At 38.3% G+C, this 27,534-nt stretch overlaps 2 protein-coding genes across 2 annotated transcripts; one reads left to right on the top strand and one right to left on the bottom strand.

Annotated features, from left to right (window-relative positions):
* The first annotated feature begins 956 nt into the window (after positions 1–956).
* On the top strand, positions 957–18,616 carry LOC140791691 (uncharacterized). Its single transcript, XM_073142304.1, has 9 exons — positions 957–1,415; positions 1,484–1,633; positions 10,155–10,369; positions 10,474–10,544; positions 10,629–10,791; positions 16,023–16,212; positions 16,582–16,737; positions 16,854–16,942; positions 18,404–18,616. The coding sequence occupies exons 1-9, from the start codon at positions 1,124–1,126 to the stop codon at positions 18,506–18,508; spliced, it is 1,431 nt and encodes a 476-aa protein (XP_072998405.1). The 5' UTR covers positions 957–1,123; the 3' UTR covers positions 18,509–18,616.
* A 2,079-nt stretch (positions 18,617–20,695) lies between these two features.
* On the bottom strand, positions 20,696–23,675 carry LOC140791735 (calcium-dependent protein kinase 29-like). Its single transcript, XM_073142376.1, has 8 exons — positions 22,988–23,675; positions 22,599–22,722; positions 22,344–22,487; positions 22,088–22,240; positions 21,776–21,891; positions 21,518–21,685; positions 21,174–21,404; positions 20,696–21,058 (listed from the first exon to the last, which is right to left on the bottom strand). Exons 1-8 carry the CDS (start codon positions 23,522–23,524, stop codon positions 20,930–20,932), a joined length of 1,602 nt encoding a protein of 533 aa, XP_072998477.1. The 5' UTR covers positions 23,525–23,675; the 3' UTR covers positions 20,696–20,929.
* Between the last annotated feature and the right edge of the window lie 3,859 nt (positions 23,676–27,534).

The raw sequence follows: 27,534 nt of genomic DNA, 5'->3' as shown, positions 1-27,534 counted from the left end.
AAGCAGCAGGCTAATTGGCACATAGTGCACCACATCCAAGAACATCTAAGCTTAAGTTTGGTGGACCACAAGCTGATGGGGCCATAATTGGTCATTATAATATTCATTCACGGAATGTCCTTTTGATTTACCATACTAGCGACATGCTTACCGAAGATGGCAATGCTTAGTTGTTCATAGGCACCTGATAGTAATATCCCCTTTAGACCAAGCTTCATTATTGTTTTCCAACTAATGAGATGAATTCTTATGACCATCCAACTTTACAAAGTTGGGAGAGTACCCACTTGCAAGTGCAACTCCAACTTTAAGCAAATTTACTATGGACAAATTGTTTAGTTATTGGTAAGTTAGCTTGACCTGATAGTTTGGTTTGACTCAATTCAATAGCTCAAAGATGTGTTAATTTGGAGGAGTAGCTTGGTGGCACATGGCTTGGAGTGATGGCTTAGTGGAGCGATGACTTGGAACTTAAACTATATGTTTTTACATGTTGGCCGGCTAAAAACTTAGTGAAGCCTAATTGTCCTCATACGAAGGGAGGATTGACCCTGCTCATATATAGCCTTTGTGCTATTAAATGATAAAAAAAGGAATCCCTATGGGGTCCTTTTAGGGGGTGACGCTAGGTCGGATTGACTCTAATCTGATGCGTTATCCAATCTAATTCGGATCGAATTCGAGTAAAAAATTTCTACTCAATCTGGATACATGTAAGATTTTAAAAACAATTTGAATATAAATTTTAATATGGGTAAAAAACTTAGATACCGATATGAATACAGATAATATAATTTTCGAATTTGTTAGAACCACCATTTTCTAGCTGCTCTTGGCCAATCGCAGCCCCACGCGGATGGCCCATATCTCTGCAAGATGGCCGATTCAGTTATAGGAGACGGCCGCTCGTGTTAGGCACCATTTCGGAAAATTACACCGGTCCCACCTTTTCCCCCCCAAAAGGAATCCCTCCTTTTGTCACCTTGTCAGCAAATCACTCGGATTGCGAAGAAAATCCTCTCTCCAGAAGAGAGTGTAAAAGTTTCCGTTCTTCACCTCCTCTTCTGTCACACCCAGGCACAGTCTCTCTGCGAAGCTATCAGTCGTCCAAAGAGTTTTAAACATGGATTCCATCTCCCGCCCTTCTCGAAACCCTCTCCTCTCCTCCTCCAAACCCAACCACCCCTCTCGCTTCCCCTCCAATCCATCGAAATCTCTCGTCGCTTCCCCTTATCTCCAGATCCGACGGCCCAGATCTCTCCGCCCCCTCGCGCTCCGGCGATCCGAGCACGACGTCGTCGTCATCGGCGCCGGCATCATCGGATTGTCGATCACGAGGCATCTTCTTCTCCATTCCGATCTCTCCGTCGCGATCGCTGACGCCGGCGTCCCGTGCTCCGGCGCCACTGGAGCTGGTAACTTGATCTGATCTTAGTTAGGTTGAGCTTCTTGGGTGTCGATCTTAGTGTTGTGATGTAATTAGGGCAAGGATATATATGGATGGGGCACAAGACTCCTGGGAGTGATACCTGGGAGCTGGCGAGGAGGAGCAAGCAATTGTGGGAGGAGTTGGTAGAGAGTGTGGTACGAGATGGAATGGATCCTCAAGAAGTATTGGGTTGGAAGAAAACAGGTACTTAATTGTTAAAATTAATCCTTTATGGGATCTTTGGAATTTGGATTAGAAAGTGCTGATTCTTAATAGTGAAATTTGCGTATGGACACCATACATTTCACCGAATTTGCGGTGCTTACCTTGCCTTTCTTTTTTTAACCAAAAGATGCCACTAGCATCAAGATTCATTCATAAATTAATATAAAGTGTCCCCAAAACTGGGAAACAATTTTTTTCGTCTGAAATACAACCTGAAAGAATTTTTAGAGACAGCTGGAATCTAGAATGAGAATTCCTAGGTCAATCAAATCAAACTTAATGGAAGACAGAAGCCAAACAAATCGAGAAACCAAAACATAACATGGCAAAAACATTAAAATTCTATGTGAAAAGCACCTATCAACTAACGGTAAAAACTTGGATCAAAATTGACGACCTATAATCATAGATACAAGATATACTTACAGTCTGTTCTATTGCTTGATATTCATGACTAATGGTTGAAGTTTTTTTGTGCACTAGGCTTCACGATAAGTTACTTCCCATACATCAGATCACCAGCTCTGCTAAAACCCACAGAGTTGAAAAAGCCTACATCTCAGTACTCCCTCAAGACACTAATACAGATGAACAATTCAAGATCTTTATAGATCTTGGACTAAAATAATTTCTTTCCCAACGATAGCCGTGCCACAGGCATGGACCGTGCCGGCCGGTGCCGCGACACTTGCCGGCCGTGCCGTAAGAGAATGAGAGAAAGAGGTAAGGGATACTCACCTTTGCCATTGTAGTCGCCGTCGTTGTCGCCATCGCTCGCCGCTCGCCGCCCGCTTCGTGCCCTAGCCCCCGAGAGAGAAGACAGATCGAGACAGAGGGATCAAGAAAGAGAGAAAGAGAGAGATCGGGAGAGGGTTTAAAATTTAAGTTGCGGATTCGAATCCCTCTCCCGATCTCTCTCTCTCTCTCTCTCTCGATCCCTCTGTCTCGATCTGTCTTCTCTCTCGGGGGCTAGGGCACGAAGCGGGCGGCAGGCGGCGACGACGACGAGGTCGATGGTGAGTGGCGATGCGTTAGGAGGGGTGCCGTGCGGCACCCTTGTGCCACGTGCTGGTACGCCGCCGGCACGGCAAGTGCTGGTCGGCACGACCATCTTCCTTTACTCTTTGGTGGCTCCTTAGGTTTTGATATGGAGGAGATCTGAAAAAGCCTACATAAGGGTTCCATTTAAGTCTGGACACATTCCCTTTTATAGTTGCCCTAGGAGAACCAAAATCCTAATAACATATTCACCATATCAAGCTTAGTTTCTTTCTAGAACAGACGACGTGTTTGAACAAACTTAAGGACGTAAGACGACCGTTGAAAACTTCAACATTCTGGAAATTTCAATCTGAAACTGTTTTAGCCTCTTTTGAGTTTTCAATGTTCCATCCTGAGAACGTCAAATGGTTTTCAACATCTTGATTGGAAAAAGCAACTTGAGATTGATTGAACTTGACATTCATGCATCACTTGAATAAGAATTGAATGCTTTTGAACGCAGCGTCCGAATGACATACAAAAACTCCTTTGTACTCCTTTTGATGTGAAACAGCCTGTGATCTTCATGACAACTTACGTCTTTTTTTAGCATTGTGCCACAGCTCATAGAAGAAAAATCTAGATAAATGTACATCATGAATTACTTTGTTTGGTCTTGAACTAGTCGATTACACAACCTAACACAACCAATCACCAATATAGTTTAATTGTAACCAAAAATTGGTCAATCTTCAGTTGGATCAATTGATCCAGACATGATACCAGTTAGTTGATTGGTATTAGGTGGATGTCAGTGGATCCGTGTTGAGATTTGTGTCAAATGTATTAGATCCATAACATATCTGACTTGCATTCGGACCGAGGACATCCATTGATGTACTCATCATCCTCTTAGTCTCTCTTTTTCTTTTTCTCCTAACTAAAGCTAGTGCTTCTCTGACACAGAGATCTAGCTCCAACGAGGTGTTTTGAATTCTGATGATGTAGATCTAGCTTCGGTGAACTCTAGCGACCTCGCGTATGTGTTTTTATTCCTTTCTTTCCCTTTTCTTTTTTACTATAATTTTTTTCTCTCTCATCTCTTCTTCTTCTTCTTCACCGTAGAAGCAGAAAAATGTGGTTTTTTCTTCTTTTGGTTCTTCCATTCTCTCTCTCTCTTCTTCTTCTTCTTTACTGCGTAAGCAGTAGAATTTTTTTTTTCTTTTTTTCTTTTCAGTTCTTCCACTCTCTCCATCTCTTTATCTTTCTCTTCTTCACTGCAAAAGTAGAAGTTATTTTTTCTTTTCGGTTCTTCTACCCTTTCTCTCTCTCTCTTCTATTCTTCTTCTACACTATAGAAGAAGCCAAACAATGACTTTTAATTTTTTGTTCTTTTTTCTTTCAGTTTTTCCACTATCTCTTAATTTTTTTTGAGTAAGTGAGTACTTTTTTTTATTTTAAAGTTTTTAGGTTTTATATGTGAATAGTTATCATTTTTTTATTTTACCGTCATTTTTTCTAAATTTTTACAAAATTTCAGCATTTTTAAATAATATTTAAAATTTTGTGTAATTAAAAAATTGTCCAATTCGATATGGATCACCGATATGGCCGTTATGTATCGTTTCCAATCTCTAGCTTTTTTCTTAGTAAAGAACATTTTGTTGATTTGTTCCTCTCCAACCAAATAGTCCATACCATTGAAGCACTCATCTCTGCAATGCCTTACTGTTTTCATTTTTAACAGAGAGTTATTCCTCAGCTCAAATTTTTCTTATTGGTTTGGGTCCAGTAGCATCACATTCCCCTCTTTAGCTGCACCACCTCCACAGTTTAGGTGCAATCTCATCACAATCAACAAAACAGCTTCAAGCTTTTTGCTGAACACACAACTAGTTTCTCCTATGCACTTCCTTTTACACAAGTTATCTTTTGTCAATGTCTTATTATACTAAGCAGAGAAAAGCTCTTACTTTCAGAGTGATTCCCCATATCCCATTATAATAAGGAGAAAGTTTGCCACAATTATTCGGAAGTTTATACAGAAACCTCATTGTATATATCTCTTTCTTCTCAAATCTCCACTTCACAATATCCCTTTTCCTTCCTCCAGATTAAATCCTTCCAGCATACAATACAAGCCCTGTTCTTCTTTCATTAACTCATCACCCGATCTTCTTCTAAAGGTAATCTGCCATTCACGTATCTCTCACCACTGTGTCCTCATTCTACACAATCTAATAAAGTGTAGGAAACATAGGCAGACTACAGATCCCACACCAGATACCAGTCCAGAATTTAATTCCATGAAATGGATGAAAAGAAGTCTGCGGTTAGTACTTAGTTTTCCATTATAACTTAACTACATTATTGATGTAACTGAAATGAAGTAATACAATGCTCCCTTTTTCTGCACCATCACTCACATAATGAGGTGTGTTTTTGCTTGTTTGTTGGAAAATCTAAGATTCATCATTTGAAAGTAGTTAACATGCAGGGTTTGAACCATGATTTTCCAAAATTCGGGATGTTATATGCAAACTACCCTTTGAAATACTTTCTTTTCTTGCTTAAATAGTGGGTCATTTTAGGATGAGAAGAAAGCAAAGCTCAATTATCAAGATACTAATTATGCAGTCCATGCACATTTTTGTCTGGAAATGGGTAATGAGATCAAGTGTAAGATTTGGTGGATCCTTTTGCTAAGAGTTGAATGATTAATACAAAAGGAAATGAATAACTGCATGTATGGTGTTGCGATATCAAGTTGATTAATCAATTGCATTCTTTTGTAAAGATAATTTCCTTACTGTTTTACTTTGATGGGAGAAACAATGGTTCCAATGTTTAGTTGTCTCAATCTTACATGGTACATTGATTTTATGCGGAATGTAGAATAGAATCAATTAATATTCTTTTTCTTTATAGCTTTCGAATGAAAAAAACCTATGTTTTCTATTAAGCATCAATATCTTCTGATGACATTAGATATTAATCTTATCAGGCTGAAGAGGCTACCTCACATCCTTTTCTCTTATGTTCAGTGTCCATAGTTTCCAGACAAAGTGGAAGACGAGAATCCCTAATATTCACATGTTGTTAACATAATCACAAAAGCGATTACCAAAATGCAAACAAATTACAAGCTGATATCTAACTACTATTTACTCGTTAATAATAAGAATAAAGTAAGAACGAATATCATCAAAAAGTACTATTGCATTGATAAGTTAGCGCTGAGTGTTTGACTTTTGAAATTTTTAGAACTAGTAAAAGCATTAAGAGATGTCCAGCTAGTATACTGATTGAAGGTCAATTTTAGCCTGATATTAGTGCACCAAAAATTTTTCATTTTTAATTCTGAAACTAATTTAGATCTGATAGGAGTTATTTAACACCCAAACCTCCAAATACACGTGTAAACCGCGTGGGTAAATCCCCCCACGCGGTGTATCACATGACCTGTCAGTACATGGATTTCACAAGGCACACAACAGCACAATTTCACCATAAATAAACTCAATTATAAGAGTCCGGATACAAGTCCACAGGCCACAACAAGCCTTCCAAATATACATCCAAAATACAATGCTAAAGTCCAAAAATACAACGTCATCATCACACCCTCGCAGGGGCTTAATACACTAATATACGTACTGGAAAGAAATGTAGCTACTCCTCGCTACCCGCACTGCGTCCCCTAGCTCTGAAATAATACCGCCACGAGGGGTGAGCTTACAGCCCAGCGAGTAGGATCCATACAATCTAAATTAATGACATCGCATGTAGATATCCAATGTATGCCCATATTTGCTAACGATAACGATATGCTTATTGAAATGACTTACCACGATTTACTAAGTCAATGCAATTGATAAAGATTACCAATCACTATTCTGGAACATGCTAGTTCCTAAACGTATTATGATAAGTTCACACAGATATAAAGCTTGAGACAATCTCTTATTCGTACACATCTCGATCATAGGTTTTACATGTTATGCATAGCAATAAAATAGCAGTTTAGTCATCTCATGTCTACCAAAGCAATAATCGTACTCATCATCGCTCACCGAGCTATTCACCACACAGGGTAAATACTCTTAAGAAACAATCATCCATCATCTCATACATCGAGGGGGGATATATACACATCTAGCGGTAATGTCACCTACACGTGTATGGCGACACTACATGTGACCGGTTGTCTGTGGCCATCAGACTCAGGACCCCGGTCGTAAGCCCATATCTCACTCTCTCTAAATCATCACCGCCCTCAGCGGGAGAATCGGGAGCCCTCGGCTCATCAACAGACGTCCCTAACCCTGCGTCGTCGGGTACCGCTAGGGTTATATCCCCGCCTCACAATCATGTTCTTCTATCATCATAATTTAGTCCTAACTATGCAGTATAACTACCTGAATGCCACACAAGCTTCCCGACCTCAAGTGTAGGCCGCTAATAGTATAGTCATATAAGATACACTCTACCCTTAACTCTGGGCTGAGTGAGTAGGGGTACTGCCTAGTCAGAATTCGAGTACTAATGATAGGTGAAAGTGGTGCAGTGTTTATGAGTGCATAAAACATGTTATAGTCATCATGATCATTACATTCTACGTTCACAACAATCATACATTTATGCAATGGTATACCATACCGGACACATGTAAAGCATTATCATACTAATGTTGATGTCACATTAACATTCTCATAATACTATGATGAACAGGTTATAAATAACTACGTATGCAAAAGATATAATAGGGAGTACCAACTGCATGCATTAATACCGACATTTCCTACACAGGTATAATGACTGTAATTATGTTATTCTAGATTTGTATAACTCTACTCGCCTGGGGGGTCTCCACGGTATGGTAAAACTCGTTAGCTAGTCGGCTCCTCCGGAAGTCCAAAATCCTCCTCACGCGATGTAAATCCTATTAATTCACGTAAGTAAGCCATTAGCGAACTAATAGAATTAATTATCTTATTAGCACATTTATGTTTGGTACGAGTCAAGGGTATCCTAGGAATCTTATGTTATTCCAAAATTTAGGATCAGACTAATCAAATCAGGTGAAAATGATAAACAGGGTTATAGGGTCCAAATGGCCCCAAATGGGCTAGGCTAGAGGCAATGGGTAGGCCCAAACCCAACCCACAAAGCAATAGGGCCTTGGTGGGTGGGGGCCCGACCCGACCCACCAAGGTTGGAATAGTGGGCTGCGAGGCGCAGCCCCACTCCACAATGGGCTAATGGGCTGCAGCCCCGGCAGCCCACCGGATCCAAGGCTAGGGTGGGCTGCGGCTGCAGCCCCACCCAAGTCTAGGTGGGCTGCGGTGCGCAGCCCACCCCCCAACAATTAGTGGGCTGCGTGGTGGTGCGGCCCACTAGGGGGAAATGGGGTGGGGTTAAACCCCACCCCTCCACCCCATCTCCTTCCACTCCCGATGGAAGGAGGGTGAGGCGAGAGAAGCCCACGAGGTTGCGGGGCTACGGCGGCGCGACACGAGGGCGGCGGCGCAGCGCGCGGGGACGGCGGCGGCATGGGTCCCCGGACAAAGACGAGGCCGAGGAGGGGAAGGAAAAGAGGAGAAAGGAAGGAGGGGAGGAGAGCTTACCGGAGGGGAGGGGGAGGGTCGGCGAGCTCGGCGGCTGTCGGCAACCACGAGAGAGAGAGAGAGAGAGGTAGCAAATGGAGGGGAAGGTGAGGGGCTGGAGGTGGGAGGGCTGCGGTGAGGGAAAGAAGAGATGAGGGAGATGGGGAAGGTGGCGTGCACGGCAAAGGAAGGGAAGAAGAAGAAGAAAAAGGAGGGGGCAGGGTGGCAGGCTGACGCACGTGCTCGGCACGTGCGTCAGTCAGAGAGAGAGAGATTTTTTTATATATTATTATTATTTTATTTTATTTTATTTTGGGGTGTTACAAGTTGAAAGAGAAACAACATTCTTGAAAAATCAGTACCATATGAGATGGAAGTTATGGACTTTCATAGACTTAAATTTAAGTGATAAGTAAATCAATGATAAAGAAAGCAATTCTGATGAGAAATAAGAGTAGACAAAAGAGAGATTAGAGGGTAAGAGGATGTGTAGAGAGAAGTATTTAGATCAAAAGTCACAAATATCATATTATATCTCACAAAACTCAGCTACATGACTCCTAAAAAGATCTAATGCTCTCTTTAAATCCTTGTACTGGAGCAATACTTGGTACCATGGATTTAAGTATCATACATTCCGATCTTTGTTCTGGTCAGCCATATTAAGTGACAAAACTAATACTTCTGGCACCTAAGACTGTTTTTGGGCAGAGTGAGACCATGCCGCCAGATATCAACATGTTCTGAAAATTTAAGTTTCAGGTAGCACAATGCAGAATAAGAGGATCCTGTATCTGAACTCATTTATATGCCGATTTCTAAGTTATACAGACATGAGATGTCTCGAGTGGCACAGAGCCACAGACTGTGCCACCCAATACTTAGGTCCATGCTCAGTACTGCACTACCATTATCCCTTCTCTTCTCTTCCTACCTTTTCTCTTTTAGCTCCCCTTTCATTGAAGGATAAGAAATTCACAAATAGCTATTTGAGGGAAGTGGCTATCATGTTTAGGTTGGACCTCTATTCTTTCTCACATTTTGGTGTTTGCTTGGGAGAAAAAGGATAAAAGAGTAATTATTATCTTTTTATGTTAGTTACCAAACTTCCTCTATGAGAAATAGTAATATAGAAGTTACAATATATTTGATTAGTTTATAAAATTCTGAAAAAAATAATGAATCATAAAAATGGGAAAAGTGGAAACGTCTCATAAGTATAATTTTATATTATTTTAGATTTTTGGAAATGTTCTTTTCATGTTCTTGCCTATCCTTTGTTATAAAATGAGGTCTATATGTAGCATGTGCACTCAATATCCTTTCTTACAACTTATAAACATTTTTTTGTTGGTGGCTTCTACTTGCACTTCATAGAAGCAAACCACTTAGAGCTATGCAACTCTTGATGCCAAGGTCGGGATGCCCCTTGCCTTTGTCACAACAATCCTTGACTGGGCCTATACTCCTAGCAATTTTGTGTCAATTATATGGATCCTTTTCTCTCTAATCATCACCATTTAGTCCAATGGTTTTGTATGGAACCATGTGTTACCATATCTTTTCTTATGCATTCATCCATGTTAGTGCTGCTCTTCCCACTCTCTTAAGAAACCTTCCGCTTTAATGAAATTATTCCTTCCTCGTGCACTATGTGGTTTTGTTGGATATGTCCAAAGATTCCGAACCTTCTATATTAAATTATGAATGAATGATAGGAGCTTGTCCCATCAAACAATAAGTAGCAAACTTCCCAACGTAATTTGTTGCAATAATAATTTTTACCACCCTATCTCGTGCAACCTATTGAAAGACACTGTAAATTTGACCAATTTAATATTTTCTTTTAAGTTGGATTATATATTAAAATCTTCCTTTGGTAGGACTAAACTGATGTTAAATTTGATTAATAGGAAGCCTATTGGTCGGTAGAACATCAGAAGAGTTATCTATGTTGGAGGAAAGGGTCAAGGTTCTGTCCCAAGCAGGGTTGAGAGCAGAATACTTATCTGCCACTTCATTGCAGTCAAAGGAACCTGCACTTGAAGTTGGAAAGGAAGGTGGAGCTGCATATGTACCAGATGACTGCCAGCTGGATGCCTTCCAGACTGTCTCTTTTATTGAAAAGGTCCCTCCTCTCCCTATTGATTATGTGGTTTAGTGGCAAAAATAAATGTTAAATGTAATTTTAAATTGATAAATTTTTGTTGAAAATCTCGTTTTATGTAATAGGGTAACAAGTCTTTTGCTCCAACAGGAAGATATGCTGAGTTCTACAATGATCCTGCCATTGGCTTATTAAGGTTTGTTAGTTTATGTTTTGAAAGATTGTTCCGGTGTCAGTTGCTATTTTAAATTGTTTGTCTTTTTGTTCTCATACAAGAAAGATCTCAGAGAAGTGGAGCAGTTGAAGCTGTTCAAACTTCCAAGAACATCTTATATGGTACAAAGGCAATTGTAATTGCTGCTGGTGCCTGGAGCGGATCTTTAATGCGAATCCTTTTTGCAGAACCGTATATTGCACCAGATATTCCTGTCAAGCCTCGAAAGGTGACACTTTGGAATTCATAGTGGCTCAAATTTTGTTTTCTTATACTGCTTGTTTGTCATATGAATGAATCTTGACAAGGGGCTGCATGTTAAGGGTTACTTTGAAATGATTTATGTAACTTACACCTTTTGCCAAGGTAAAGTTGGTCAAAAGAACATTTTAACAGCCATCTGGATAACTTTTATGGTAATGATATAAATCGGACATCAAGCAAACAGATGCATGGTTCAATGGCTTTCATGAGATACAAACAACTACACTCTATTTGTTCATTTTTGTCAAATATAACCATGAAGCAAGTCAGATGGTCAAAAGAAATGAGATAATATTCCTATTCCCTTTAAAATGTTACGTTGTTTTCATAAAACTGCTTCACAGCTAGTTATAATGATTGTCCCTTTTATGGTCCAAGCTCCAAAGTATCTAGAAACTCATTTCTGACCTCTGGGGTCATCGTGATGGGTGTACCTTGCATGCTATTTCCCTGTTGTCAGCGATGGTAATCTCTATTATTGTGAGTTAGTTGATAGTTAAGTATTGTGAGTGATAAAAGATCAAGAAATTTTTGTCCTCAGGTATGAGGAATCTACCTTGCAGGGACGATATCTTGAGAGACTGAAGAAATATATACACTTCAAAAGAGCTCTCAGAGGTTACCCATGGTATATAATATATATGCATAATAGAATCTGTCAATATGGTGTTACCTTTGAAACACTGCCACCTTTAGGACATTGAACTGACAAAAAGTTCTCGTTATGATGGGGCATGTAACAAAATTGCTTGATTATTGTCCTAGAAGTAAACTTGAATCATTGCTCTGACATGGTAATGATAGCAACATATAAAGGGCATACATCCCTTACGAATTACGATAGCTTAATCTTCGTTGTTAAAGTTTATTCTTAATGCCTTAACTCCAAGTTGGTATATTGATGAATTTTCAGATCCTTGTAGGTAACTTAGGTTTTAGCATTCTATTTAGAGCAAAGTTGTATTAAGTAATGGCCTAGAGTTACTGCTGGTGAGCATGGAATTCATTTCTTATCTAGAATCATAATCCAGTTGGAGAGTTTGGCATTTTTCTAAGCAGTTCCAAAACAATTATCAGAAAATGCAATCTGCACAAGAGAACCAGATAAAAATATTAAAAAGATTAGATCAAAGAGCCAGTCATCCCCCATCATTTACTAAGGATTGCATTTGATCTAATAACAAACTGCCTGTCAAATATGCTTCAATCAGTTATGTATCATAAGATGACTGTTCAATGACTATTTACCATAGTGAACTAATATATTCATATTGTTTAATGGTGAAAATAAGTCCAGTTTAGGCTTTCAAAACTGAACATGTTTAGATGATCAATTTCCAACTTTGAATCTGATCAACTCCAAGTTGAGGCTTCTGAAACTGAAAAGGGTTAGATTATCAATGTTTCTATCCATGCAATTCCTTATCTAGGAATTCAAGTGTCTTATTTATCTTTTGCTGATCAAAACAATTTTAAGACATAATCATGAAACATGTTCTGGTCAATTTTCTTGATAGAGTGAGGAGTTGCTTCATTAGGTTGTACCATTACTCTTATGGGGAAACTGTATTTTACTGTGCTTAGATCTGAACTCATTTCACCCCCATATAGTTTCATTTGTTATTTTACCTACTTCTAATTATATCCAAAGTAAAATCTTTACATTTTTTGGTCATATTTGACCATGGTTAGAAACAATGTTCTAGAGGATTTGATAAGCTTTTAATCAAGATTTCGAAATTCAATATTGGGATTGGAATCAATTGTTAGAAAAAATAATACGTATCGGCCGTATCGGCTGTATCGGTTGTATCGACCGCCTGTATCGGATCAGACTATTTTTAATTTTGTAAAACTCTAACATTATTTAAAATGCAGAATTTTTTTTTAAAATTTATCATAAATAATAGAAAAAAAATTAATCTCATATGAATTTTAAAAACTAAAGAAAAAACTCACTCAAACTATAATGATTTGAATTAGACAAATTTTTATACTCGTAAATTATTACTTAAGAACAACATGGAGAGATCCTTCTTCACAGTTGTTCTATAGCAGTAAGAAAAGAAGAGTTAAAAAATGGGTGAGAAAGAAGGAAAAAAAAAAGAAAAAAAAACTCATCTGAGTTCACTTGGACTAGCTAGAGGGGCTCATCAGAACGACTGCCAAATGAACTCGGTAAAACATGAGAGTTAGAGATAGAGAGTAAAAACTGAAAAGAAAGTAGTTGATGACATCAATTATTAATGTCTCCTAGGTTGGATACATTTTATTTTCGACCTGAATCTAAAAGAAATTAATTTCAGCCGATATTGTTGTTTTCAGTCGATACGGTGAGACGGATCGACTGATACTGGCTGAAACCGACTGATATTGGCCAAAATTGGACCGAAACCGGTCTGATCGGGGTCGGGTATGGTCGATCCCAATCCGGATCGGGCGATCCGACTCAGGATCGGCCGATTTTGGGATTCATGCTCTCAATGCATCTAAGATAATATCGATTGGATTTGAGATGATAGAGATGTGACAAAAATATATATATCTATTTAATATATTTGTCATATCTTTGTTATCTAAAATTTGATCGATATTATTTTAGATTCGTTGGAAATGTTATTAAATTCTTTAGAATTTTGTTTCGAATGAGCATCTTAATTCGTCTTGTAACTTAGTTAAATATTTTAGAAAAGTAATGATTTCGTCATAGTCTAAACCATGAGGGTAAATCGATACAAATAAAACTATAGGGGGTGAAGTGAATTTAGACCCAAATACATGGGGTGAATGTCATGCACTGGATTTATATTGATGGTTGTAATCATTGATCACTAGTTTGTGCCTGCTTGGCTATAGCGTTTAGAAGGCTGTAATCTGGTCTGAATTTCTATGTTGATATTCTTCCTGATATATTTAGGTTAGAAATTTGGAACATCTCACATTCAAAATGTTTTTAGTAAGTAATTATTCATTTAGGTGGCATCCGGTTCATCCATAAGCAAGAAACAAAGATAAGGGTTTATATACAATACCGTAAGATAGAGGGGTATGATAACTCTAGCACACCACCTAACCTACGAATCTACAATAGGAAAAATGCGCATATTTTAAAGTTATGCACATTGACCACACTTATGCGTACTTCTAGAGAGAGAGAGAGAGAGAGAGAGAGAGAGAGAGAGAGAGAGAGAGGTGTTTGATTGTTATTCGTCAATAAGGGAGGGTTAATTCATGAATACTCTCCCTTATGTGTAATTCATGGCTAGTTGTATTCTCATTCTTATTCTTGTTTTAGAGGGTAGTTATCCTTAATAGAGGGTATAATCATAACCATGAACAGAGAGTTGCTTAGTTGTTGAAATGTGCGTAAGGAGGGTGGATTGTAAGGATGGAAGACAAATACTGAAAATGTCCTTGATGCTCTAGAAAAGTGTTAATGTTCTTCTGTTTTGGGGGTATCTTGGTAACCGGCTATGTTAAGAGAAAACCTGTTTACGTCCCTTCTCCCTATTCCAAGCCTAAGTTGGAAAACGAGTATAAGAGGGTCACATGAGGACTTTTAAGTAGGTTTTCACTTATACCAAATTTAGGTAGTGTTTGGCTCCAAACCATGAATAAGGGACCCCTAATCCATTAATTCTTTAACCAAACGCTACCTTAAAGTTGTTTAAGTGTCCACAGTAAGGGACAATGCATTGCGATGATTTATAGGTTTTCTGAATGATGAATTGATGATGAGTTTGTGATATTCCTTAGTCCCTTTTATTTATTTTAATATACTTCATAGTATCTTAATTGTTCTACATTATTCTTTGTACTTCTCTTTTTTTTCATAATACATCCAACTTTGAGCTAGTATAATACTGTAATCTTTACCACAGTCAACCATTCAATGGCTAGGTCTACTTTGGTCCACCTCTATCTTGTAACATGTATTCTCTTGAGATTACACCATATTTTATCTGATTATTTCACAATATAGAGATTCCTAAAGAATTCATTTCTACGATTCTAGCCCTGATGAGACAAATATGCAATATTGCTCTGAATGTTCATCCTTTTTTTCTTTTCCACAGATTCCAACAGTTTTGTATGTTCCATTTGTTGATGACATGTTTAACTTTGAAGATCATTAACAAATATGTAACTATTTCTTCTCTCTCTCATCGATTTGTAAGCCTTTATAATGACTAGCATTCTTCATCAAGTACTACTGTTCTGGGAGTCAATTGAATACCAAAAGAATATCTTGTTCCTGTACAATGAACTACTATTTGGGGTGGTATCTTGTTGTTGTTTTCAATAATGTATAATTGATTCTCATGACGTTGATATCCATTTCAGATATCTGTTTCTGCCCTGTTCTAATATACTTTATAGTCAACCAATAGTAGCCCTTTTCTGATCATGTTTATATTGGTAATCGGCTGTTCTCTGAATGGTGCTTGGTTTTATTGGACTTCTTTGATTGGTGAATCTGATATTCATAATTGATTGATGATATATGAGTGTGTCTTTGTTTTACACTTAGATCTCAGCTACAGTGACAAAATCTTGTCTCATTGACCACAAGGCTTGCCTCTCCAATCCCACATTTGCAAGAGCTTTGTGCACTACCACATTGTCTTTTTTTTACCTAATTGCCACTGAAAATTCTCCAAATATCACAATTGCCACTATATTTTTTCAAAACATCTAGTTGCCATTAAAATCATTTAGATCTTTTAGAAATTCCATTCCATCAGATTTAGTTTTTCATGGTTAAAAATGAAGCTAGATTGTGAAAAGACCATTTTACCTTATATAAAGCAATTCAAAAACTATTTGATGTTACTTGATATTGCAGTAAAAAAGATATCTTTTTTTGATACAAGAGAACAAATCAGCAATTTAACCCTCTAAAGTACAAGAAAGAAGGCTATTTTGATCGTTTAGATGCAACAGTTTACTTTAATAGATGACTGTCAAGAATATTCTACAATCATTCCTTAAAAAGATAACCATAATGGCAATTTTGCAAGACTTCAATGATTTCAATGGAAATTAATATTTACAGTTAAGTTAATATCTTATTTCATTTGTATCTTTTTCCATTCTTGTGGAAATCAGAACTCCATTTCTGAAACTGCTGGAACTTTATCATTCAACATTCAACCTTGGTAATGACGAAAACTAATTTCCATCTTGTGTCTCTAGGGCCACCTTCTTGTGCTGGAGAACTTCAACAAGATCAGACTGAATCATGGCCTTATGGAGGTAGGATATATTGATCACCAGACTGCTACTTCATCAGATATGTCTTCTTCAGGAGTAGCTGATGATGACCAGAACGTATTATCCATATCAATGACTGCCACGGTAGATGTGAAGGGTAATCTAGTTCTAGGTAATTGGAATATCATCATAATTCTATAGTTGGGACATGCCTACTTTTCATATATTGGGTGTGCATCTATAACACATATTCTGAAGTAGAATTCTTCTCTGACTATCAAACAAACAAACAAACATATTTGTTAAAATTCTTTGTAGTTTGTTGATGCTAGAGAGGCTGTGTCCAGCATCCCTATCTCACCCTTCATTTTCCTTTTTCATCGGTTTAAAATAGCTTTTATTAAGGTAAGGATTTTCTAGTGCATTATGATATATTGCCTTCATCTTCTCCTGCTAATCTACTCTAGCTTTGCTTGCAATCATGGATTTCTATCTATAATCGGTAGCTTGCTAAGGTGCTAATCGTTAATTTACATCACAGGGAGCAGCCGTCAGTTCACTGGATTTTGTAGAGAAGTAGATGAATCAATTATCAAGCATATATGGGAGCGAGCAGGGGAATTCTTTCCTGCCTTGAAGTCTATATCTCCTGATGTAAAACAGAACATACAGATAAGAATTGGACACCGACCTTATAGTAAGTTCAAACCTTATTATGGTTGCATAGTTTGCTTTCTTTTATTTCATTAAATTGTTGTCTCTTCTTTATAAATATGTAGAATGAAAAATGTAAAATCCTCATGCTTATTTCAGTGCCAGATGGGAAGCCAGTTATTGGGCCTGTTCCAGGTTTGCCAAATATTCTACTTGCTACTGGACATGAAGGAAGTGGACTTACCTTGGTAACTTTATAACTTACTGTATACTTCACTTATTCCAACAACCTCTAGATCGTTTAGAGTTATCTTGTGTGTTACACATTAAGACCCAACTACCCAAGGACTGCCGCCATGCTGATGCACGGCACGGCCAGCTTGGTAAACAGTAAGAAAGGAGAAATAGGATAGAGAAAAGGAGGACGAAGCATATTACATATCTTACTGGTTCTGTGCCATCGCAGCTGTTGAGATCTTCCCTCCCTTCGCTTGCGGCATGCCCTAGATCGGAGAAGCAGCTCTGCTCTCTCGATTAGAGAAGAAAGATGCTATCCGGATAGTCTTAGTTGACGATCCTCTTGAAGCAGATTGTGAGTAAATCATGATCCATTTCAAATGGATCATCTTCTCCAGTGAGTGAAGGGGCAAATCGGCCCCTTATCCTTCTCCAACAGTGACAGGAGGCTTGAAGGGCCATTCATTGCAGTCGAACGCCGTTAGAAGGCATTTCGAAGCCGTCTATGTTGGTTCTAGGGGGGGTGTTCTGTTGGCACCCCCATGCCACATGTTGGCCTGCAAGGCCATCCATGTGAGAACCTAAGTACGTCCTATTTGCATTTAGTCTGTGCAAGATATTTTCTCTATTTGAAGTGTTAGCTAAAAATCTGAAGGTATCATATGTCTAGTTTTTGCACTATGAGCAGGTCAATCCATGTTGAACTTGTACTCTTTTGGTTGATTCTACCTATGTCATAGTGTTTGTTTTGTTTACATGCTTCTGTTCTTTTCTCTTTCTACTTTTTATTTTCCTTGTCAATAGTATTACTGTTGCTCCGACTTCCAAGGAGGCCTTGATGTCAAGTCTTCTCCAGAAAAGAGACCTATATTGGTGCAAAAAGTTGGGATTACTGTTCTGATGCTAGAGAAATTAAAAAGTTAAAAATCGCACCATGTTTAATTATCCAGGGCATCTAATAATTACAGGTGGAAAACTCTCTTTATTTCATTTGGACAAACATATGGTTGTCGGTCAGATCATGTTTATTTTCATAGTCAAATAGGGATGAGAAAATAGCTGTTTCTCAGCACAGAGGCTAAATTAGTGCAGTAATTAATGCATTATACCTGCCTTGTGGTTATAAAAACGAAAGAAAAATCTTATTTACAGAGCATTCTTTGGAAATCCTTCAAAATTTATTTGCTTCTCCTATTTATCCTTTCCTTCAACCCAGTTATAGCTTGGCTACTTGTGTATGCAAAAATATGGTGTTGATGTCCATTGGCCTTCATTTATCCTTCCATTGATGGTTAACCTATGACATGGCAAGTTCGTTATTTCTGTTTGGTATATATTCTAGGCGTAATGATTGTGGCAATTACAGTTCCCTATCAAATGAGTAGAATTTATCCTATGCAATGTGTGTACGTTTTATGGTGACCAAGTTTCATTGTAACACTACTCTTTCTCCTTGATTGATTTCATTTCAGGCATTGGGTACTGCTGAAATGGTTGCTGATATGATCCTAGGTAATGATGGTTTAGTAGATCACACACCATTCTCATTCGACAGTAGATTTTCAGTTGACTCGTAGATTACTTGCCAAATCTGTTCTGTATTGAGCTGTATTCTTTTGTCTTGTAATCGTGCTTCTATTGTCAATTATAATCTGGTAACAAACTGTATTTTTGTTGAACAAAAACTTTCCGGTGCAATTCTGGTTGTGCTGATTACCATTTCTAATTTTGTGGTAAATACGTGAGCCAGGTCTAATGCTTTGAGGGTTTGTCCAATTCCTTAGCTGTCTTTTTTCTCACTATTATTTGGTAGATGCTCATTTGCAGACCAGTATGTCAGTGGAATTTAATATTCCCCACAGGACGACTGAGTTATCTTACAGGTTGGTCCTTCGTACTCATGGTTAGATGGTGTGGCCTTTTCTTTAGCTGCAAATCAACATAATTTGCAGAATCAAATTGTGCTTTATTACATGCAAAAATAAATAGGTACATGTGTGTAGATGTCCACATTCACGATGCTGACATTATGCTATGTATCTGTTTCTAGTCTGAAGAATACTAGTCTAGCTTGAGCTAAAGTACAACCAAACCCTCATTAATAGGGCTATAAAAAGGAACAAGGATTACAGCTTGAACTTGAGCTCGTTTTGCACTTAATCATCCTTGTATGTGACAAATGTAAGTTTGTTTGCAGCCTTACATGGAACAAATCTGAGTAGGAAACAGATTGCCGAACTTGCTGTGGCCCCGCCAATCTATGGTAGTATATCAATACATGATAAAAATCTTATTCAAGCCACTGAAAGAGTCACCTGCAATGCATCAAAAGATTGCAGCTTGGCTATAGATTACATGTATATATTTGAGATAAGTGAGAAATTAATGGTGTCAGAACAGCGGAACCGATTGTTTAATAGAATAGATGATTTCTACCTCAGCTCGCTAAACTTTCTCTAGAAAAGAATGTAGTCTAAGTTAATTTTTTTGCCATTTAGGAAACCCTTTTATTTTCCTTTTTGCTCTTCCGAAGGCAATACCAATTGCAATCTTCTGCATGCATGAACAAGGACTGAAAATGTGAAACTATGTACTTTCACTCTTTTTAGAGTTGTTGACTCCATAAAAAGTTATTTATCATTCTCCTCAACTCATCAAATTAGTACCAAAGAGAGTCTATTTTAGATAGTTTAGTTGTCACATCATAAGTTGCGATAATTATGTAAGAACACTAAGCTTCTCGTTTACTTGTGGAAATAAGAATATATTTATTTTAGAATAAGCTTTCTTTTTCTGATGTAGTAACTAACAAAATTTTACTTTATTCTAGTATATTAATTCAACACTCTCTCTCATCTTATTTTATATAATTTTTAAAAATTATTTATTAATACCCTAATATTACTATTTTATCCTTTAAGATGGTAACATATAATTACTAGTCATATCAGTTTCAGCTGCTTTCTCCTCTTGAAAGCCAGCACCAGATACTCGCATAGTGCGAGGTATTACCCCGCACACCTGAGTGTGGGACTATAATCTTGCATAGTGTAGGGTTAGTGCAGATTATTACTCTGCATACTTATGTGTGGGGTTATAATATTGCATACCTACATAGTGCGAGGTTATAACCCCGTATACCCGCATAATATGGGAAATTTTTTGAAATATTATTTTCCTCTTTTTTAAGAGTAATTTTGTCATTTAGATTAAAACATTACTAATTCTTAATACTTTCATATCAACTTTATGTTACATGTAATTATTACTTCTTATATTAGAATTGAACTAAATCTTAAAATAGCTTGTACTAGTATTAAAAATTAGAATAGTTATACTTATTATAACTTATCTGACTAGTGAACCCAGCCTTACAATTAAGCTATTCATCGTATTATGTGAAAAAAATATAGTACTCTTTTTTCTTTAACAAACACTAAACTGTTGCAGCATTTTCTTTAACCTCTGAATATTTTAGCATTTTATTGATAATATAAACTGTTAAACAGTTCAAAAATTTTCCAGGCTAATAACGACGAGGCAGTCAGTTAACGAAAAGAGACCTCCTTACACCAAAATGATAAAAAAAGTTTATAAGGAGACCCCTTAAGGTCAAAAACTCCTTTTACAATAAGAATAAGGTTGACGTCAGGTACAGAGTATTAGTTCTTATCTCTTATTTAAATAATCGGGAATATGATACAGTATTGTGTATACCATATGGAACATGATATTGGATTGCCTTAGATAAATGCACAAAAAAATATAAAATTATTGGGAATATTAAGTGAATATGAAAAAAATTCAAATATGAAAGTACAAAAAGAATAGGTACGTAGAGTAAGATATAAGGTTTGCAAATAGTTATTCATCAAAAAGAAAAAACAAAGGTTCGCAAATAGTTGAATTCTGCTGTCTATTGTCCACCGATGGATGATTTGATTCAGTCATTATGTTCTCTTTGATTCTCTTCTCTCTTCGTTGCTGCAAGCAAGGGGTCAATTATCTTTGAACAATCTGTGACTGAGGGTACTGAAAACAGCTCGTGAGTACTGCCGTGAAGCATTCTTCCAGTCTGATCCAGCTTTCATCATCAGCTCAAATTCTTGATAGCTTATGCGACCATCCTAAAAGAATTCATGAGATGTTAGATTGAAGCACTAGAACTGAGGCCATATTTTGATCTACTCAACCATTCATTTGGCAAGATTTTATGAGGATGATAGAGGACCTAAAGCTAACCTTGTCTGTGTCTATGTCGGAGATAATCTCGCAGATCACCTGATCATTAGGACCAAGATCACCCTCAATCAAAGCTTCTCTCAACTCTTCCATCTCAATAAAACCACTCCCGTCCTTGTCAAAGAAATTGAATGCCTTGGTTAGGTGCTCCTCACTGCTGATCTTTCTAAGGTGAATTGAGACTGTCACAAACTCCTCACAGTCCAGTGTACCATTGCCGTCAGTGTCGGCCTGTAATTGAGAAAAAAGAAGAAGAAAAAGTCATGGAAATTGCTCTTATTTCAGTGTTACAGCAAAAAGGTATGCATGCCATGAATGGAGTTTCAAGCAGAAGGATCACTGACCGCTTCTAATAACATCTTAATATCTGGCTCGGGAACGGGCTGGCCGATGATGTGGAGTCCCTCTTTAAGCTCTTCGAACGTCAGGTTCCCATTCTTGTCGGTGTCCATCATGTCGAAGATCTGCTTGATGTTAGCCACCTCTTCCACAGGCAAATTCTCCGCTACCACCTTCATTTCAAAGTTAATCTTGTATGAGTAGTATATATTAACATGATGCAGTCTTCATTTGCAAGTAAAAGGTACGTGTTATAACGTTACTCGCAAGGCCTTCTTCTTGAATTTGTTCATGGCTGAGAATTGCTCAAGTCTGGATCTGACAGTCTCTCCAAGTGAAACATTTGGAGCAGTATCAGCATTCTTAAGCCAAGGATGGTCTTCATAGCAGAAACAAGAGGAGCAGTTAGTTAGTTGATATTGTTGTTAAGAATGGCCATGCAGAAAATGAATAACAAACTGCATCACGTTAAATGACTACTATTATTTGCTAGTGATATAGGCCTATGTAAACAGACAAGTTATATTCCAAATAACAACTTAATTTGCATGTCCTACTGTTGGATCCTAACATACCAAGAACTTCTTGCGCCGTCAAGCGCGTGTATGGATTAGGATCGAGCATGCTCCTCACGAGATGTTTAGCGTTCTCGGATACCTTTGGCCATGGTTCTCTCTCGAAATCGATAACCGACCGGATAATTGCCTGAGCAATGCCTTCATCATTTTCTGCACTAGTTATACCAAAAGGAGATTAGGGATTAACTCACATCATGTATGTTTTCAAACCTACGAATAAATTATACTGAAGATTTAATTTAAGTTTGTTTACCTGCCCAAAAAGGTGGAACTCCACACAACAGGATGTAGAGAATAACACCAGCACTCCATACATCTACCTCTGGCCCATAATTCCTTTTGAGGACTTCTGGCGCCATGTAATAAGGACTTCCAACTACTTCTCTGAAGCGTTGTCCTGTACTTGATGTGAAAAGAAGCAAATGCAATAAATTTATGTAAGAAAACTAACACTGGATCAATTATATTGGAAGCAACTATTTTCTTGATACTAACCAAAATGGCTTACCAGGTTTGAAGAACACTGAAAGGCCAAAATCTATTGCCTTGAGTGGGGAATTCTCTGATTTATTTGCAAAGAGAAAGTTCTCTGGTTTCAAGTCTCTGTGAATCACCCCATGCAAATGGCATAGCTGAAGAAGATATGTATACATATATAATAACATCAATAACTGGAATCAAGAAACGTTCAGCAACCTATTAGGGTGATATATGGTTGGAGTAATTTTTTTTCTATATTCGTATTTGTATGAGCAAATTAATCAAGTTTACTATCCGTTCACTGCCGGGTATATTTGTACTAATATTGGGGCAAAAAATTGGATATTGCCTTGGTTTGGCATTAAAAAAAAAAAAAGGTAATGGAACGAGAATTTTTTTTTTTCCTTCACTACCTACCTGAACGACCTCGACGATGGTCTTTGCGACGGTGGCGGCGGCGCGCTCGGTGTACCTGCCCCTGGCAACGATCCGATCGAAGAGCTCCCCTCCCTCGCACAACTCCATGACGAGGTGCACCGCCTCTGCGTCCTCGTATGTCTCCCTCAGCCGCACGACGTTGGGGTGCTCCGGCATCCTCCCCATGATCTCCACCTCGCGCCGCACGTCCTCCGCGTCGGCTTTCCTCCGCAGCTTCCGCTTCGAGATCGACTTGCACGCGAGAGCCTCACCGGTCTCGGCGTCGGCGCACCGCCTCGTCACGCCGAACTCCCCGCGACCGAGCTCCGGGCCGAGGCGGTACCGGCGGAGGAAGGCATCGCCGTCGCCTGTGCCGGGGAGGACGGAGAGCGGGGAGACGAAGACGGTGCGGGGGTCGTCGGGGGAGGTGGAGGAGTTGGAGGCCGAGGAGGAGGAAGCGGCGGCGGAGGAGGGGAGGCAGCGGAGGTCGCGGGTGGGTTGGAAGGAACTAGAAGGGGCAGAGTAGCACCCGCCCATTAATCTTTCTTCTTTCCTTCCTTCTCCGGCAACCACCACTACCACCTTCTCATTAAACTTCTCCTTTTCTTTTCTATCCTCCTCCTACTTCTTCTTCTTCTTCTTAGCCTCTCCTTAATTTGCTTGGGTTTAAAACTTTTATTTTTCTTCTAGCCTTTTGTCTTTCTTAGAAGTATATATTTTTGTGGATCTCCTGAGATCTCGGGCGCTTTTCTCGCTGAGGATTTCTTTTTAATTTGCATGGTTAGTACGTGACTACGTGATCTAGTTTGTATGAGAAAGTCTCGGTTGGTTAGTAGTTGGGTTTGGGGTGGGATTTTATCTTGATTTTCTTTTTAGAATTTCTACATAATTGAGATTAGGAAAAAAATATTATTTTACTCTTATATAAATCATTCAAATTGGTTCGAAAATATTTTAATGTTATTGTAGAACAACGATAAATTTCCCAAAGATTTCCAATGATTGCTGATATATTTTTTTTTTAAAGAGAAAGTTGTAGACACATATTTCATTTATTAATTAAAGGCTACATAAATTAAATAGAAAAATAGAGACGTAAAGAACCTAAGATTAACTTACTAAAAGGTACACAGCTCCAAAGGATTGCTAATATAAAACTAATCGGGTTAATAAGTTTGTAACTCACCAAATTAAATTCATTGTCTGGTATGCACACTTTGAACAGTAAAAAGAAACTCTTAGAAAAGTGTTAATGAGAAGAAATCTAGCTGCAGGTCTTTTAGGTGAAAAGTCTAGATTGTTTTAGGTCTGCACACCAAACGACATACTTTTTGTTTTTAATATCACTTTCAATTTAGGTGGATACCGCATAAGGTGATACATGAAAGTTAAGTTTTAACCCTACATTTCCACATAGCATAAGTAATAACGCACTCAAATATTCGACTCGCCTGACTTCTTTCTAGGGGTCCAGATCAAGGATTTTTAATCAACTGGCAGGGACTAAATTACGTGATTGGGCTTAGGCTTGATTATAACTCTAATGACTGGATTCGACACGACGTAATTGACCGGATCCGACAGGATGCAAGCCTAAGATGATTTGACTTTTATCTCTAAGAGAATTCATAACAAAATTTTAAAAATATATTTATCTTATTTTAAGAGGCACTTATCTTTATCTCTAAAATATATTTACTTTATACTTGCCTAAGAGGTTTATTCTAACCCTTGGGCGTCATTAATTGGGAGATCATGTTTTGGAGGCGATTAGATATCAATTATCTACTTTAAACGGAACGTGCTGAATCATTTTCATCTCAACGCATTTACATTAGATTTAGAAAAACAACTGTCTTGAAATGAAATGATGAACCTCGATCTATTACGGGAAGTAGTGTGTTGTGGGGTTCAGCGAGCAAGGTTGGTATAGATTGAGTCGTGAGAATCGAAGAGTGATCTATAAGCTTCTTGTTAACTGCTACAAGTTTGGTGATTAGTTTCAATCCGAGTTTGGATCCGTTGTTTTTTATTCGATTTGAAATTTTTTCACATAAATTTTTTTGTGTTTGCGATTGTCTTTTCTATGTTTTATTTTTTATATTTTATTATTAATAGTACGTGATAAATCTATTTGCTAAAACGTTTATTATGTTTTTCAATTGTCTTCTTGATCTTGTAGAGAGATTGCAAACTAAGTCATATGATTTAGGCCTTCAAAATTGCAATTCTAGAAAAGCGTTAATCCTTTACTTAAGTAACAACCGAGGAATATTAAATTAGAACAAAGATGATTTTTAAAATACTTAAAATTACTTTTTGGTGGAGGTATGACATCGTGATTAGATATGGTTTAAAACGATCTTGGTTAATTAATATGGGTCTGTCTTATAATTTTTTCTAAAATATTTAAGTAACAAATTTGATCAGTAAAATTATATAAATTATAGGTCAAAATTAATGGTAACTAGTCGATGTACCAGTAGCCCTAAGCATGCAAACTTATATATAAAGAAAAGAAAGTAAGTAGGCAATTGTTTAGATTTTATTCTCCCATATCACAGAAAATATATAAATCAAATAACACATAAAAAATGTGTTTACAAGCTGTAATATTATACAAAATGCGAACATTCAATCGGTAAAGCATGACTCTTTCAATCATTTATAAATCTTCCAATGATTTGGTAAGGATTAGATGATTGTGCTTCCTTCTTCATGTCTGGCTCTATGGATTTCCTCCTATTTAAATCCAATGCCAAAAGTAAACTTGTGTTATAAATACTGTAACATTGGAGGATGATCATCTTAGATAATTCAATCCCCTTTGGTAACTAATATCAACATATAACCCTCGTTCGTTAAATCTCTTATGGTTTAACGTACCAACTAGTTCTCCCCTCTCCAACTCCTCCCTTCTTCTTTGCCTCTCCTTCCTCCACCATCTCTCCTAGACTCAGATCCTCCTCTTTGCCTTCTTAGTTCTGGTCCCCCTCCTTCTCTTCCCGCTCTCAGTCTCATGCCTTTGATATCCTAAATGGCTATTGGATCCTCGTCACCTACGACTCCTAGGTTCGCCTCCTCCTCGATCTTGCCTCCATGGCCTCTTTCGAGCCAATAGTGCATGTGGGAGGAGCTACTGTAGCTTGCTCCCCTTGACATGCCTTGGGCCGTGAAGTGTGACTTCAACGCCTACCTCAAGGTTGAAGAAAAAAAAGCTCTAGCACAATTGTTCTCAGCCCAAAGTCAATCGCTTTTGCCGAGTTCATCGATGTAGCAGGGCTATGCGATGTAGGGTTTGAAGGTCCGCCATATATGTGGTGCAACAACCAGTGCGGCCCTCACTGTATCTGGGCCGCCTAGATCGGGTCCTAGTTAATATGTGATGGCTTGGGCTCAACCCCTTAAGCAAGGTAAAACACATTGACCAATCTGCATTGGATAACGGACCGATATAACTGTCGGCTCCTCAGTCGCCCTTAGGCTCAGCCCACCCATTCCGTTATTTGCTTTTCTAGCTTGACTATGCAGAAAGCGAGAGGATTGCTTGCGAAGTTTGGACCAGGCGAGGGTGGGGGAACCCCATACAAGCCTTCATTCATAAGTCCATCAACTTTAGGAAGGCCATAAGAAGCTAGAGTAAGTTGGTAGTGGGCGATGTTGAGGCAAAACTTGTTGAGGTCAAACATGTGCAGGAGGACTATGATAGTCGAGATGCAGCAGTTGGCCTGGATGAGGACGAGCTCCTTAGGCGGTCCCTTTACAACCGTAAATCTGCTCTTATAGGTAGATTAACATTAAATGTGTAACGCCCCTGCTCGGTACGAGCACGTGCATGCCCACATGGCATGCGCAATGCACGCGACAAGGCGGACAGGGCCCGTCATGCACAAGTACATGGATACTCAACATAGTCTATCTCAGAGATCAATCATACTATCAACCAAGATAAATCTGTTAACATATGAATGTCCAAGTCCACACCAACTAAATTAGACAGCCTATATAATCGGCAAGGCCCACACAAGCTACGACAAAAAATCAAGATATAACTAAAATCACTAATACATGAGTACACTATAGTCTGACATGTATTATATAAATCATCATCTATACAATGTGTCAGGTTTTTATTGTTGGCAATTGTGTACAAAATATTCTAAGTGTATTTATACATGTATATGAGCTTTTATACAAGTTTAGAAAATATCTATTTTTGAAGAATTGCAAAATTATTGGAGAAAAGTTTATGAGTTCACATCGCAAACACACCGCGTTCACAGCGTGTTCTCATACGTTCACACAGACAGAGAGTTGCATTCACATAGACCGAGAGCTGCGTTCGCAAGCACATTCGAACACGGGTACATGCGTTCACACAGACCGAGAGCTGCGTTCACAAGCACGTTCGAACACGGGCTTATGCATTCACATAGACCGAGAGCTGCGTTCACAAGCGCGTTCGAATGCGGGTACATGTGTTCACACAGATCGAGAGCAGCGTTCACAAATGCATTCGAATGCAACCTATGAAATTTAGGCTGTTG

This window comes from Typha latifolia, chromosome 7 (assembly GCF_019914945.1).
Source record: "Typha latifolia isolate L0001 chromosome 7, TyphaL0001v2, whole genome shotgun sequence".
NCBI lineage: Eukaryota > Viridiplantae > Streptophyta > Magnoliopsida > Poales > Typhaceae > Typha > Typha latifolia.
The sequence above is the reverse complement of the archived record's forward strand: the minus strand, read 5'-3'. Positions and strand labels throughout refer to the sequence as shown.